The following is a 17,179-nucleotide window of genomic DNA, read 5'->3' as shown; positions in this document are numbered from 1 at the left end:
TGTAATTAGGATATTTATGTTGTCATTTTGCATCTTGCACCTAATAGTCTCTTATTTTAACTTTATCCAAATTCACTTTCATTTCATCTCGTCATGCAAGTTCATTTTAATTATTTTATGTCCACTGGATTTTTAGACATATAAAATATGTTGCACCTTAGTCCAGCCCATGTTACCATGGCTCTTATTGACCACTAGGAGCACATAGTATAACTGAAAGTGAAGGGATACTGCACACCATGAGTCAGTTAATTAATGCATGCATTACTTAAATGAATATGCAACTGAGTAACTTTTGGGATGTATAATTCATAATGCAATGCAAAGAAAAACCTACTTATAGAAATATGTTAAGGGAAAAGTTGTTTAACTCTTTCTTGCGTATAAGTGAAAAATGATCTGTCTTCTCGTGACCATTGAAAGTCTCATTAAATCCTTTATTTGTCCATAAATTTGAGATATATTCACAAACACACTTGAAGAGTTAGTTACAGATGCATTCATTTTGTGTATTTCGGAACGAACCAGAATAAATAAAAACTTTTTACTTTTCTTTCTCTCTTTCTTTCTTTTTTTTACAGTGTCAGAAAACAATAGGATTTACATTTAAAAATTACAAAAGGTTTTAAACTTGTCCTCAGTGGTGGGGATACCCATTTCCCCACACATCACATTTGGATCACAGACAGTGCTCTCAGCAGCTCCGTGCACACAAACATAATGCATTATCCAATAAACGAAAAATACTTTTGATTACGCTTTTAAAAAACCAAAAACCAAAAACAAAACATAGCGTGAACCAAAAACATGCTACAGATGGCTGGCACAGTTGCATCCTCAGTCAAGCCAGAAATAGATGAGACAACACACACACACACACACACACACACACACACACACACACACACACACACACACACACACACACACACACACACACACACACACACACACACACACACACACAGAGGTTTAGGTTTCAGCAGTGATCTCCAAACTGGGGTTAAGGGATCCCACTTGGGCTCTGGAGAAGATCACAGGAAGTTCTTGGCAAAGTGCACTTTTGTTAAATGTCACTTTTACTTTAGACGAAAGCAAGTTTGATCAAAAGGTGCAACGTTTCTGCTGTTACTGCACCACCTGCAGTAGAAACAGAATAATAAAACATAGTAAATCTTTGTAGGTACCTTCAACATTACTGTGTGAATTCTGCCTGACAGATATGATATTTCATTTATTTATTATATATTTTTTATCATGTGTGGGAACCAAATAGTGCAGAGAACAAAGTGGAACAAGACAAGTTTATATCTATATATAATCATTCAGACACAAGGCAATTCAAAGTGCTTTATATGGGCATAGAAATATATTAAAAAAAGAAATAAACCTCTCCAAACTATCCCTTTAAGGTTACAGTAAACAATGACAACATTTGAAAGTCATTAACTCCTTAAAACCTTGAAATTGGCTTTATTTCGTTCAAAAACATGGATAGAAATGAGCAAAAATAAGAAAGATGAAAAGTAAAAGAACAAAAACAGGTCATGAAATGGAAAAAGTGCAAAAATAAAACAAAACATATCTATATATACATCAATATAAATCTTTTTTTTAAGATCATTTCCATACTTCTGGGGCTTATGACTCCAGTCCAGGTTTCCATGTCTATGTGTCTGTGTATTTGATATTAACATATAAGAAGAGTAAACTTTAAAAAAATCAACAATGTGGCTATTAAGTTATATATATAGAGTATTATTTATATATATATATATATATATGCACACACGTACACATACATGCACATACTCATTCATACATAAAAAACATGTGTGACTGTTTGCTAAAGTCCTGAAATTTCATTAAAATATACACCTCCTTGGTGACAAGCCTTGTTAAAATGGCGTACATTCAAAGATCATTTCCGTACTTCTGGGGCTTTTTGACTCCAGTCCAGGTTTCCATGTCTATGTAATTTTAAAACATATATCCTACTATTGTATTTGATATTAACTTAAAAGAAAAGTAAACAAAAAATATATATAACCAAACACTCACACATGTATACAAATAAATAAATAAGAACATAACTTTTTTTTAATAAATTGGAAGCTATCCACTTCCATCTGTTTCCTGTCAGCTTCAAACCAGTGTCCCACTGGTATTAATCTAAATAGTACACTGTGTACTCAAGTTTTAAAACATCACATTTCTTTCTCTTTCCTAACTTTTTTCTTTTACATTCCTTTAGGGACTTATTATGCTGAAGTAGTACTTATCGGGGCGACTTTATTTAACTTTATGGACTCCAGTATCCTCAGAAGTGTAAACATTCCCATTGTAAATAGCTTTTTTCACTAATAACAAAACACATATGTTAGTGTCGATTATTATGGATTTTTATGATATTTGTATAGTAGTAGTGTTAGTTTTTTGGGGGTGGTAGAAGTCCAGTCAGCAAAAAAATAGTGCACCTGCAAAACAGACATCCAGTGGAGGGAGAGGGAGGGAGGCAGCGGGGGGAGAGACAGACAGGGGGAGAGAGAAATGGCGCCTCGATGCTGCGCTCACTGAGCCAGTGTTTGGAGCCGGCTAGGGAGATCCAGTAAGGGCAGACACAAAAAGGCAAAAAAAACATGGTGAACACGAGGAAAAGCTCTCGGCCTCGGACTGGCCCCTTCATCTCCTCGAGGACTCGGTCGTCGTCGAGAAACGAGCGAAACTCTGAGGAGCATGTAAGCCGGTTTCTTTTCTTTGCCGGTGAGCTAGCTAGCTGGCTGGCGCTAGTTGGGCTAGCTAGCTGTAGCCGTGGCCTCAGCGGGTGCTCCACATTAACGCGTTATTCACATCAAAATGCGAGCATTATCGAGCTTGACACCCACCCAGTCACGCAGATACACAATAAAACAACTGAGTGCAGTCATTTACACTCGTGTCATTATTCGTGAGTGTGTTGCCGAGCTGTCAGATTGAAAGCTAGCGATGTTAGCTCCGGGCTAGCTTCAAGTTGAGTTCCCTTTGTGTTTGGCTGTTTTACCCGGCTGACTTGTTTCACCATTGTCTCCCCAAATTAGCGCTCTAAATAAAGACAACTGGATTTTCCGCTTAAGGCTTTTAGCGTCACTTTATGCCGTCGTCCTGGAAGCATTGGCGTTGTTATTTTCGCAAACGGACTCCGATAAAGCTTTAGTTTAGCGAGCGTTTGTGGGTTAGCTAGCTCGGCAGCTAGCTTCCAGTGGGGGAAGGGAGTCCCGGGTTCATAACAGTTGGCTGGCTCGAGTCCCATATTTAGCAAGTCTGAACTTGGTGAACTTTCAGTTGTAAAGACCTCAAAGCACCCCATACAGCATGTTTTCACGATAACGCTGTTAAACACGCTGATATAACGTACAAACGAGTGCTATTTTGTAGTTATTCTCAACGCTAAATTCACAGTTTTTACTCTCTGACCCGCAAGCTGTCTGACAGTCTTTGTGTCAAAATGTAAACATTGACATTATGCAAGGCTGCAGACGTTGTGTTTCTGTGTTATTTACGATTATTACAGCACTTAACACAGACGAACAATATAATTCGGCGATTTGATGATTTATTGATCGCCATTTCTTGAGTTTTAAATGCGCTGTTTGGCGAGGGTTTGAGTTGAATTGTGGTTCAAGAAACTCGAGTCCTTTCTGGACTCTGTCCAGTGTTGTGGGTCAAACCAGGCTAACCGATGACACGTGAAGCGATATGTGATTGATTATAAGGCTTTCAGAGTGATAAATCTTACACGTTCGCCATAATATTTCCAACATTTCGGATTGTTTTTGTACTCTGAAAGGGGTACACTTTGTGTATTGCTGTGTGGTTGGACTGCTTCTGCTTATTATGTAGCTTTAAGTTTTGTTTGTGGTGTAAACTATAGTTTTTTTTTCTTTATTCACTATTATATTATGTGTTTTTTTTACTGATGCCTCCTGTTTGCACCATCCCCTTCCTTGTAATGTTGCTTATTTCCCAGCTGTGAAAAACGATTGTCTTATCTCTTAAAAATTCCTTTTAAATTATGTGAAAAAAATGTTAGAATAATTTTATTATATGAGTAATTAACTTAGATCGTGCATTCCTAAATATGGCAATTAAGTATTTATGTACTGTTACCATAATGGTTAACACACGTTTTTAAGTTGATTACTAGTAATAAACAATATTGGTCCAAAAATGTTTTCCACAATATTTAAAAGGAATTCTACAGTCTTATCTTATGTTGTCTTGTCTTGTCGTTCAGTTTTTATGTAGTTCCTCACTGGTGGTTTGCAGTCCAAAATTGTGTCGCAGGTTCATTTTGAATGGACCACAAGTAACTCTTGAAAGTGTCAAGTTTGTTAGAAAAAAATATTAATAATAATAAGAATGTTATCCTCAAAACACTTTATTTTGAAGTACAGTGAGTTTTCAGCACAGAGCTTTTACTTTGAAGTGCTTTTTCCTGTTTATTCTTGTAATATATTATTCCTTCTTTGTGTTCTAAACCAACATGTTCTTTACATTTTGTGAAATATTATTAAATTGTGGTATTTTATCCAATATGTCGATCTTGACCTAATGATAAAGGAGTAATCTGGACCCCCTGGCTACACCAGTTGGGAGCTACTGGTATAGACTACTTATCAAAGGCCTTTATGTTACATACAGTCGATGTCATTCTGCCTGACATGGAGGCTTACTAAAGTACTTCTGTCGACGGACGCAGCAATGAAACTTACATTAGCCACCTAAAAAAAGTTCCACCTAAAATCATCAATGTCTGTTTAATTGTATGCTCCACTGAGGGTATTTTTTACTGCTTTACCTTACTGTCAGACTGTGGTTTCCAGGGCAAAAACTGAAACTGTAATATCGATCTCTTCAAAGCCAGACTCCACTGAGAAAAACAGTGATTTATCATCACTGAACACAGGAGCTGCTGGTTTACCGCTGCTCTGGTCAATCATTTCATTTGTGTTATTTTATGACTTTGGCATCTAAAAGGCTTATTTCTGATTCACCAAAGTAACACAATAATACAAACAGACTAACCGATTGAGGCAGAGGTAGACCAGCAGCTCTCATGTTCAGTGAGCTAAAATTACTGTTTTTGTCAATGGAGTCTGGTGGTTTGACAAAAACATAAATGGGGAGCTAGGAATGCACAATAATATTGGCACAGTGACTGTGAAATGAACTTTTGCAATTTGCTAACATGCTTTTTCTTATTTTGCACAATGAAGCATTGTATTTCATGTCTCTATCTGCTGGTGGGACATCATGATAAGAGTATGCATACGATGTTATTTCTGCCAGAAACTGTTCATTTGTCTTCTATATGCTAAATACATGCCTTAATACAGTTTAAAGTTTTACATTGGCTTTTTTTGAAACAATTGATAAACTATGTGAATATCTTCCTGGCCTGTAGGGCTGGGTGATGTGGGCTGAAAATTATATTGCAATATTTTAAAGCTATATCACGATACAGGATATGTATCTCAATATTTTTTAATCTCCCCAAAAGCACTTTATTAATGCTAGAACGGGAAGACAGATTCAAACATTTTTCTGTCAACAAATTCCCTCTTTGATCTGACAATATTGTAGAAATAACTATTGGTAAAATATTTCATTTTCATTTTCATGGTTTCATTTTTGATCAATAATCATTAGAGATATGACTAAGTGAGTAAAGGAAAATATTAAAACAAGTAGAACTGTCTGGTGCAACCTTTAAAATCAGGTTCAAATCAGTTTTCTGTTGAGCTTTTGTTACTCGTCTATTTTTCTTTATTTTTTCTTTCCATGCCTCATTACATTTCTCTTCATATTGGTACCTCAAGATTACATTTTATGTCTTGTCTAATGACTTGAAAAAATTCAATAGTTGTTAAAAAATCCCTTTCATTTCCATCCATTTCGCTCAGTTTCCTGTGTGTAGACCTTGTTGTCAAAAACTTGTTTCTGAATCTGTAAATGACGAGATTTCCAGGTGCACCCGTCAGGCCACAGCTGTGCATTTATTGGAACATTGTGCACTTTTCAGTCCGTCTTCATCTATCTGTACAGTCAGTCAGTCAGACAGTCAGTCAGACAAACCCCTCTGCAGACATTGCAGACAGTTGCCTATGACAACAGTGAGATATGCTCTCATATCAGCAGGGAAGTTAAGCTGTGAAGGGCGTGAGCATCAAGGGCATATGTCTGGTTGGTGCTCTGTTATGATTTGGGGAATACATTGAGGAGTTGGGCACAAGGTGTCTTGTCTCATCATAATCCTACTGGAGCTATTGCTCTTGTCTTTCATGTTGTCACGGATTTGATTTTTACTTTGTTCATGCATGCCTGAAATTTGCTTAATATTCTGGCTTTATTCTGTGATTGACGGGGTGAATTTTTTATGCAAATAATTGTGGAAAGCTGTCACGGTATGAGGCATCCTCTGCTTGTTGTGATTGTCATTTTTTATTTTTTATTTTTGCATTCTCTTCTCCTTGCTGTCCTGAATTGGTGTGATTTTCTGTTTGTTCAACAGAAGGAGCCCAGTAGTGATGTGAGCAGTCCCAGCAGCCCACGGTTGGCTCCCCCTTCTAAGCGGACGCGGCGGCAAACTGCCTCCGAGCCAAGCTCCAGCGATACCTCACCGTCCCCCCAGACCAAGGGCCAGAGGGTCAGCTGGGACATCCCCACCTACCGCACCAGGTCAGCTGCCGGCCTTTGTTTCACTCATCATGAGCATCTCTGACTGACAGAGGATAAAACTGTATGCAGCACAGTGAGAGGCTAGTGCGTTACTGCATGTGTGTGTTTTTATCCATGCAAAAAGTTCACATAAACCAGATTTGATCTAGACTATGCTTCCCAACCCGGGGCTCCTGACAACAAATACGGGTAGCCAAAGCTTTATGGGGGGTTGGAAGACCTTCTTGATTTTAAGGGGTGCAAGAAAACTTTGAAAAAATATACAGTAAGCCCTCATGTTAGGATTGTATTCTTTCCTGTGAAGACAACAAAATGAAATTGTTATCTTTCAAAGTTAGAGAAATAGATGTCATTTAAACATCACCTCCAAGCTTTTATACCCTGTTATAGACAAGGATTTATCGGCCACATATGGCCTGATTTTAGATATTTTTTAAATAGATTTTTTAACATACATAACTGCCACACAGCATATGAAAAGAAAAACAGTTAAAATAAATTAAAAAAAATACCCTAATACCCTAACCCGATCTCTCAAAAAATCTATGATGTAGACAGAAAATAATTTGAAAATAGTTTGTTAATATAACAGGAAAACTAATCTCTGATTTAATATTCACAGGAAATAATCTGATAAAATTCATCCAAATTTCTCCTTTTACACAAACTTCCTGCAGTTATTGTGTCACTGTTTGGGTTAGCTGTGCTGTTTATTAGTTGTTCTGTGCTGTTATTGTGATGCACTGATATCAAATATCAAGAAAATATGTCAGTCAGGGATTGTCAGTTTACACAATGACTGAAATGGGGTCTCTAGCAGAAAAAGGATGGGAACCAGTGCTTTAGACACATATTTGTTGTCACTAGTCAGATGAGTTAAACAGACAAATGTAAACATGAGCTCTTAAACAGCATTATGTGTGGTTAATTGCAGCGTTTTGTGTCTACGTGTTTGACTCGTTTTGTTTAATTTCCAGGTTATCCTCTCGCATAATGCAAAATGGGCACGGTAATGCAATTCTTTCCACTTCGTTCATATTTGAGCCACACACGGAGCATATGATTTTAGAGGTACACAACTGAATAACTGGTCCCTAATTAATTTTTTGTTGTCGTTGATGCTGCAGCCCATATGAGTCACCGGAGTGATGAGAGTGGAGGGGGAGATCACTCTCACATGAATGGCCATGTGGAGCTGAAGAGGAGCTGCCGCGTGAAGAAGAGCCAGTTTGAACACCTCAATCAGAGCCTGCTGTTTGACCAGCTGGTCAACAGGTAAGCTCCCAGTCACGCTACTGACACCTTTCTCCGCAATGCTGCTTCCAACACAAGAGAAAATGGGAATGCCCTAATTGTTTGGAGCATACTTAATTAATCTCAGAAGACTGGAATTGAGCTTTTGAAATTTTTTTTTTTAGTTGTTCCCAATGTGGAGGGAGTGTATGTGGTTGCATGCTGCCGCCCAGAAAAAAAATATTTTTTTTAAAGAGCACTCTGACTTTTTTCCAAGAGTTTCTGCATTTTTATAAACACATCCAGGCGCTGTCTTACCATCGCTCTATTAGTAATACCAAGTAAAATACCGATGCACCTCACACACAAATCCTCACTTCAAACAACTGGCTCTATCTCGCATATACAGCACTGTGCAAAGTCTTATGCTACTTTTAACTTTGTTATTTTAGCAAGGTTATGATCATACATATTTATTTCTCATTAGTCTCTAAAATACAACCGGCACACACAGGAAATATGTAAACAGTATTAAAAATGCAAATATTTCAGAATGAAACAACTTTTAACAGGCTAAAGTTGCAAGTATTTAGTGTGACCTCTCTCTCCACTTAGCATGTCTTGAACTCTCTTGGGCAGAAAATGTGAGATTTACAATACTTATTTTCTGGTGTATTTACACCAGGTTGCAGTCGAGACATGTTCAGAGCTCAGTATTTTTTGTTATGGTTGTACAATTCTATGTTGCATATTAAATATTGAAATATTGACTTCTGTCTGAAGCACTGAGTATGCTAGTAGTATGAAGCTGTATATTATTAAATTTAAAATTGATAAAAATTGATATATATATATATATATATATATATATATATATACGGTGCAGCACTTAGCTGTATAGCACGACTGCTACTGCAGTAATTTAATTCATTCACAGACAGATTGAAAAATAGTAAAAGATGTTGCATCATGGGGCCTTGTGGCTCCGTGGAGGTGTGTCTCGCCTCAGTCCAAAAAAAATATATATATATATATATATATATATATATATATATATATATATATATATATATATATATATATATATATATATATATATATATAAATATGTTGCGTCAGGATTAGGCATCATCTGGGGGAGACAGGTGGTGGAGCGGTAACCTCTGCAGATGATGAAAAAACAGTCAATAGCTCTCTTTATTTTAAATTTTAAATATGTTTTAAGGTCGTGATGTTGCTCGAGGAGGATTACAGGGCAGGCAGGAGACACAAACACACAGACACACCTGCTCAATGTCAGGTGCACCGGTGCGACCACTGAAAATGTTAAGTCGTTTGGTGGCACTTTGGAGCTCTGCTTGAGTTTGTCTAATTCTGTTTTGTTGTTTGTGTGTGCAGCACTGCCGAGGCTGTCCTTCAGGAGATGGACAACATCAGCAGCATCAGGCAGAACCGTGAGGTGGAGCGTCTTCGCATGTGGACCGGAGACACTGAGGAGGTGAGTGTGGAGCAGTAGAACGGTGATCTATTGTGAATATAAGCGACAGTGTAAAGGCTTTGTCTCTCCAGGAAAACATGGACATGTACTCCCGGGTGAAGCGCAGGAAATCCATGCGCAGGAGCACTTTCAGCATGCCTACACACCACAAAGTCATGAGCAAAACTGAGCAGGAGGATGAAGAGGAGGAAGGGACGGAAGGTCAGGTTCCTACTAATGTTATACTTGTGAATCAGTGGAGTGAGAGAAAGATCATGAAACTTAATGAAGCGCCTCTGCTTCGACTCAAGTCATCAAATGTAAAAATCTCATCTCAATTGCTGCATGTACTTTGGGTGAATCTTTTAAAAGCTATATTTTGGTAGTTTTCATTTATGGGAAGTTTGAAAACGGCATTTTTGACTTTCAGACTCTCACGGTGAGGAAGAGGAGGAGGACGCAGAAGACGAAGATGATGAAGGAGATGAAGCAGAGGAGGCAGGAGAGGAAAATGACAGACCGTACAACCTGAGGCAGCGAAAGACGGTGCAGAGATATGAGGCACCACCTATTGGTAATTACAGATTTTTTATTTTATTTTATTTTTTTCAAATAAAACTTTTGTATATACACTTTGTTTAGCTGTGTTAGGGACATTGTCCATTTATTTAATGATTAACTCTTTGAAACATAAAAAAATTGTTCTTATTTCTTTCAAAGAAATAATAAGACATGGCCAAAAAAAATAGTTAAAAAGTCACAAGAAAATAAGCCAAAAAAGAAAATGACTGTAAAAAAGTTCTGACAATTTTTTATTTTATATCTAATATTTTTTGAAACATACCTGTAAATATAAAATTATTTTAATTTTTAATTTCTAATTTTATTTTTATTTATTTATTTTTTTTTACAAATTTCTAGTAAAAAGTAAAATACTTGTGGCGTGCACTGTGCAGTTTTATTATCAAAGAAAATACTTTTTAACTGGATCACCGGGATTTTGGCTAAAAAAAACTTGATCAGGATATCCCAAGTGTTTTTAGAGGCTTAGTCGTGACGAGTTGTCGCTTTGTGTTTGTTCTCTCAGAGCCTGTGAACAGAAAACAGAGCAACCCCTCACTTTTTGACACTCACAGATCCCCAGCGAGAAGAAGCCATATAAGGTTGGTAGAGATTTGTGAAAAATCAAATCTGATGCTACAAGCATAACAGAGTGTGACTCGTAAGCTGCTTTTTTTTACAACCATGACTAATGAGCTGCTGTTATAGAAAAGGGTGTTACATGTTGATTGGTGTGTGCTGATTCAGAAATGTGACTGTGTAATGCTGTGATGATGAATCTAGTGTGTCTCACTTCTCCAGAGTGAAGAAACACGCCATTCACAGTAGTGACACCACCTCGTCTTCAGATGAAGAGCGGTTTGAGAGGAGGAAAAGCAAAAGCATGACTCGGGCCAGGAACAGGTGCTTTCTTTCATTTACCTTTTTGTCTTTCATCTTCTTTGAGTTTTTAGATCTCCTGCTGTGGGTTGCACACATAACACGTCATCAAGACATCACAGCCGTCCTGCTGGCGTTCGTGTTTATACGGACATCGTGTCGGCGCTGTTGCTACCTCCCTCGGCGGGTTAACGCTTTGACACTTAGGCTAATTGGCTTGATTTCTTTCGAAAACATGGATAGAAAGCAGTGAGCAAGAAATGACGCCAAAATTAGCAAAAAATATTGTAAAAGAACAAGAAAATTGCCTGAAATTAGCAAAAAAAAGGAAAAGAACAAAAATAATAAAATGAAAAACTGCTTAAATGAAAAAAAATCTTTACAAATAATAAATATTTTTTTCTGTATCCTAATTTTAAATGTATAATAATAAATATGTTATTATTAATATTTTTCCTAGTTATTTGATAATTTCTCTTCCTCTTTTTAAGCTAAATTTTAAGTCACATTTTACTGCTTTTTTGTGTTGCTGATTGCCTTTTTCCCCATGTTTTTTGAAAGAAATCACACCATTTTTAGGGATTTTAAAGTTTTAAATACTTGTGAAAGGCTTCTGAAAGCAGCACAAGAAAAGTGATGTCGCTCCAGGTTTTAAAGGGTTAATTAAAGGCAAGACAACTCTGTCCTCCTGTTCTGCGATTGTACTTTTCATACAGAATGAATATTCTCGCCTTGAACAGGCAGTGTAAGAGGTTTTTTTTCTTTGATTTAAACACTTTTCTGGTAGTTTTTCAAAAATCAAATTATAAATAATTTAGATCTGGGATGATTGACTCCCATTTAAATCTTTTTTTTCCCGCAGATGTTTGCCCATGAACCTGACAGCAGAAGACCTGGCCAGTGGGGTGCTGCGTGATCGGGCGAAAGTGGGCGCCAGCTTGGCTGATGTGGATCCCATGAACCTCGATAGCTCAGTGAGTGGGAACTAAATAAATACCGAAAAGCTGTAAAGCAGCAAAGTGAACAATTTAGAGATGTTCAAGTTTTTATGAGCTATTACTATTTGAATGGAGATCTTCAGCTTTTAGAGGTGGATGTTAGAAAAATGTGTTTTCTCCTCAGGTGAAGTTTGACAACGTGGGCGGCCTCAGTAATCACATTCAGTCACTGAAGGAGATGGTGGTGTTCCCACTGCTTTACCCCGAAATCTTTGAGAAGTTTAAGATTCAGCCTCCCAGGTGAGAAGAGCTGAGGTGTGACTTTATCTGAGAAGTTTGATGGAGAAACAGGCTGTATTAAACCGGGATAACAGTTTCGCTGTGCACCTCCACAACAACATTTTGCCATTATTAACCCTTAGGGCCCGCTTTAATATTACACACACTGGTATCGCTCTCTGCACAAAATGCGCTTTTCAAAATCAAGCTTTAAAATTATAATACATTAATATGATTTTCTAATTTCGTTGAGGTTTTTTTTAACACCATCAGTCCTAATCATAATTATCAAATATTCATTAATTTTCAGAATTTTAACCCATTTAAATGCCAGGTTTTTGTCATTACGCTATGTTTTTTGATTAAAAAAACCCAAGGAAAATGTAATTATTTTCAATATACCACATTATAAGTAGATTATTATTATTTTGTATTATCACAGCCTAGGATATGTCAATGATTAGCAGCAACATTGAATTTTATTTATTATTATTTCTCTAGCAGTTTCAGATATTCACACTCATATGGCTCTGCACACAAAATGCGCTGTTCAACATTAGGCTATAAAAATATTATACATTGATAAGATTTTTTACTTTCGTTGAGTTTATTTTTTTAACCCACATCAGTTCTAATGATAAATATGATATATTCATTCATTTCAGAATTTTAACCCTTTAAATGTAAGGTTTTTGTCACGATACCACTATGTTTTTAAAAAAAGACTCAAAAAAGTAATCATTTTCAATATACTACATGCAAAGTAATTTTTTTTTCTTTATTGTCACAGTCTGGGATATGCCAATGATCTGCAGCTACACTGATTGTGACAGTGCACCTAGTGGAAATAGCATGTGTTTTCTGCCTATTCCAAATATAGTAAAAAATGACGCCATCAGGTGGAAAAGAGTTAAAATTACAAATTCCAAGGCAAAACCCAGAACGACACCCAGAAATAATACAATGCATGTTATTATGCTTTGATAGCCGTTGGATCAAAAATTGCAGTTTGAATGGGTTTCAGTGGAACATGAATGTAACAATTTTGTTTAAACAATGTATTTTGAAGATATTTTGGGGGGCTTTTATTGCCTTTATTAGATAGCAAAGGGCTGAGACCGGACTCGAACCCGCGCCCGCTACAGTGAGGACACATCCTCTGTACACGGACGCCTGCTCCACCAGCTGAGCCACCAGGCGCCCTAAACAGTTTATTTTAGGCTTATTGTAGGAGCTGAGCAGGAAATTTTAAAGATAAAAAAATACATTATCTTGTTAAAATGTATGCCATAAACATGCCATGCATGAACACAAAATTATCAAAAATAAAGAATGAAAAGTGCGTAAAATGCGCCAAACAGTCCCTTAGGGTTAAATAACCATGGTTTCCATTCCCTCTGCCTTCCCTTTTTAGAGGGTGTTTGTTCTACGGCCCTCCGGGGACAGGAAAGACCCTGGTAGCTCGGGCGCTTGCCAACGAGTGTAGCCAGGGAGACAGGAAAGTTTCCTTCTTCATGAGAAAAGGAGCCGACTGCCTCAGCAAGTGGGTCGGGGAATCAGAGCGCCAGCTACGCCTGCTCTTTGACCAGGTGAGACACTTAAAACGGCACACTTATGAGGCCGAAGGCAAATATCGTTGTAACCATAGCTTTCGGCACTTGACCTGAATTAACCTCAGAATGTAAAGAGAGAACTGATGGTGCCTGGTTTTCATTTCTGCATTTATTGTGTGTTAGCTACTGATATTGTCACATTGCTTTTCAGTGTTTTTTGAGAAGATGTGTGTGTATTTAAAGGATGACTTTGGTATTTTTCAATTTGGAAAGTATTCTCCCATGTTTCTGTGTCTAATGGATGAGCAGTTTTTAAAAGTGGTCCAATATTGTGCGAGACAGCATCAGCTGGCTGCAGTGAAGCAGGCTGCAACGTAACATTTTGCATGAATTTATGTCTAGCAGAAGTTCTCCGTTTTCCCACCAACAGGGTCACATTGTGTTATAAGCGTTTGACATCATTATGGAAAGGATCCCTACAGAGATAGACCTTTTTGTTCAAGAGTAAGATACATTTTGTTTAACTAGAAACGGCCCTGAAGTCGCTATCACCAAATACACCTGACTCCCTTTAAAAAATCAGTAATTTAATTTAAGCATTTACAGAGCCAGCATATTTTAAGATCTTGGGGAGAATTGAGTTTTTTTCTTCCCAAGCGTATCAGAGTTGGTGATTGTTGTAACAATGGAAAGCCAAACCAAGATGTTTTTTGGAGATTTCAGTTTTTCAATTTTTTTTTGTTAAGGTTTGGGTATTTTTACGGTGGGGGGGGGGTCCATTTGTATATGTCTCTGGCTTCTAAACTACACTTTCTGTTGACTTTGTATGATGTGGGTTTTATTTTTTTATTTAAATACAGTCAGGTGGGTTTTGCAACTGTGATTTTGTGGCTGTTTCTGGTTAAACAAAAAGCTCTATCTTTGTAAGGATCCTTTCCATAAAGCTGGCAGACACTTAAAATAATCTGTTTTTTTTAATAATCTATTATCTAATAGTAATCTAATAATGATCTAAATAATAATCTATTTCACCACTGCTATCTGAAGCACTGTTGGCCAATACTGGACCAATTTCAAACATTATTGCAGTCAATTTGAAACAAAACATGGGAAAATAGAGTCCAGGCTGAAAAACAAAACAAAGTTACGCTTTAAGTAAACGGATCCCGTTTTTAATATGTTTCTTGAATGAACATAATGTTGTTGTTTTTTAGTTTGACCTCGGTCTTGTGTATGCTTTTGATCAGGCTTACCTGATGAGGCCATCGATAATTTTCTTTGATGAGATTGATGGTTTGGCTCCTGTTCGCTCCAGCAGGCAAGACCAGATACACAGGTAAGGCTAATTAAAACTTAAATAAAAGAAAAAAAATAACTTCACCCCACAGATGTGACATGTAGAGGTGAGAGTGTCAAAGTTGCAGCTGCTTTTACTTTTGCACATTTTTGCATGTCTACATCTGCAAGTCTGAACTGCTGCTTCTGTGATATTCCTCGCCAATAGGTGGCGCAGGTTTTCTTAAACTGCAGATTCAAAACTACTTGAACTGCAGCTTTGATTCTGGATGAAATCAGCTGGATTTGGGTGCTTAACATCAGTGCCACTTTATTTGGCTGTGAGTTGCCATAGCAATGGAAATTGGAAATCAGAACAATTTCACATCTTATTTAAACCACTTGTATATGAACTGCAGGTGAGGAAAAGTCCTATTATGCAAACACAGCTTGCAGTTAATCTTTATGGAAACGGTCGCCGTTTAGAAAATGGAATATTTGCAACTGTGAAATGTAATTTTTGAACAGAGATTATTCAAAACATGAAACATGCTTATGCTTGAGTTTATAGATGCGCTCCTCTCTTTGCCATGCTGGGTAAACACATGCATGGAGCCCTAGTCAATATGGAAATAGAGCGGCATATATTTATGCCTCAAACTGTTTGTTCAAATGCAGGTTTGGTGCTCCGTGCAGTTTGCAGAATTAATGTTTATTTTTGCACTGATTCATGATTTTTGTCGATATTGTCTCAGTCTCCTTACAGTATTTTGACTCAAAATATCTGCATATTATACTTATAACTCCTCATTCCCTCCGTCCAGTTCTATTGTGTCCACCCTGCTGGCCTTGATGGACGGCTTGGACAGTCGTGGGGAGATAGTGGTCATTGGTGCTACAAACAGACTTGACTCTATCGACCCGGCACTCAGGAGGCCTGGACGCTTCGACCGGGAGTTTCTGTTCAACCTGCCCGGCAAGAAGGTGAGACGGAGCTGCACGTCAATACTGTGCACAGTGGACACATGTTCATTGACCCACACATGCAAAGTCTTTCGCTGTCCATGGATTTTCTGCAGAGGTGTTTGCGGTGTCTCTGTGTATGCATTATAAACACACTTATGCATTGTAATCTGCTTTTAGCACTGTATAATTAAAGTTTTAACCTCACTCATAAATATTTAAAACTACACAATAATAATGACAATAACAATAATAATGACAATATCACAATATAAAGCATTTTAAGACCTATAAGGTCAAGCATCAAAATGCGTCATAGTTGCTGGTCACTCACATTTGTTTTTGCAAGGATGAGAATAGCATTTTTTTTCTATATATTATTTGTAATTTGAGGCTTTAGAGTGAGGTTGTGAGGAAACATTATGTTAGTGAAATGTAAATGTCCATCATTTAGTTGTTTTGCATCAAAAAGTTCTGTCAAATTCAAGTATGCAATTTCTGTCACAGCCCATTAAAGGGATACATTTAATTTACAACTTTTTGCGTTTTCTGGCATAGATTTATGCCTTTTTTTCAGCAAACAATGAATGACAATATGATTTTAAAATAGAATTTTTAATTTTCAAAGATAGTAATTAAACATTTAACTAAAAACCCTCTCTTTAAGGGTCATTGTAACTGATAATAATAATAGTAATAATCAGAATAATAATAAAAAGAAGAAAATAGTAACATTATTATTATTATTATTATTATTATTATTATTATTATTAATAATAATACCACCATGATACTGTGATATTTTCTGAGACAGTTTTTATACCCTGAAAGTCCAAATATCCTTTGCAATCCAGTGTGTTATAATGAAATATAGACATGGGTGTCATAGAAAATGTTACCATATTTTTTATAGTAGAAGTATTAACTTTGCATTTTACACAAAGTTGCCCAACACATACAGCGGCGGTTTTGCCTCAGAATCTGTATCACCTGTCCACTGTGAGATAACGATGTAATATTCTTTATGAATAGCACTCTCTGTACATATAAAGTTGTACCCACACGCCCGCTCACCCAGCAGGAGACTCAATATAATACTTACATAATTGGTGTTTTACTCATAAGAGTCGTGCGATGAAATTAGTACATGCAGCCCTCTGGCTATTAAGAGTCTCCTCAACTGTTGTTCCTTTTTTTTTGCTCCCTGTTGGATGTTTTGATCCAACTAGCAAGTGGCAAAGCAGATGCTCATTAGATTTCTGGAAAATTAAAAATCAATTTTAGAAGAATTATAGCCGTGCAGA

General features: G+C 37.0%; 1 protein-coding gene across 1 annotated transcript in view; it reads left to right on the top strand.

Moving 5' to 3' along the window:
• The first annotated feature begins 2,513 nt into the window (after positions 1–2,513).
• Positions 2,514–17,179, top strand: part of atad2b (ATPase family AAA domain containing 2B) — a 115,105-nt gene continuing 100,439 nt past the window's right edge. The window contains exons 1-14 of the mRNA XM_042503446.2: positions 2,514–2,738; positions 6,551–6,717; positions 7,695–7,726; positions 7,845–7,992; positions 9,349–9,448; positions 9,520–9,649; positions 9,858–10,001; positions 10,515–10,590; positions 10,790–10,891; positions 11,730–11,841; positions 11,990–12,105; positions 13,499–13,673; positions 14,885–14,973; positions 15,737–15,896. Of these exons, the coding sequence (XP_042359380.2) occupies positions 2,640–2,738; positions 6,551–6,717; positions 7,695–7,726; positions 7,845–7,992; positions 9,349–9,448; positions 9,520–9,649; positions 9,858–10,001; positions 10,515–10,590; positions 10,790–10,891; positions 11,730–11,841; positions 11,990–12,105; positions 13,499–13,673; positions 14,885–14,973; positions 15,737–15,896 (1,650 nt within the window). The 5' untranslated portion in view covers positions 2,514–2,639. The remainder of the gene's footprint in view (positions 2,739–6,550; positions 6,718–7,694; positions 7,727–7,844; positions 7,993–9,348; positions 9,449–9,519; positions 9,650–9,857; positions 10,002–10,514; positions 10,591–10,789; positions 10,892–11,729; positions 11,842–11,989; positions 12,106–13,498; positions 13,674–14,884; positions 14,974–15,736; positions 15,897–17,179) is intronic.

Source organism: Plectropomus leopardus, chromosome 16 (assembly GCF_026936395.1).
Source record: "Plectropomus leopardus strain MGB_pleo_1.0 chromosome 16, ASM2693639v1, whole genome shotgun sequence".
Lineage (NCBI taxonomy): Eukaryota > Metazoa > Chordata > Actinopteri > Perciformes > Serranidae > Plectropomus > Plectropomus leopardus.
The sequence above is the reverse complement of the archived record's forward strand: the minus strand, read 5'-3'. Positions and strand labels throughout refer to the sequence as shown.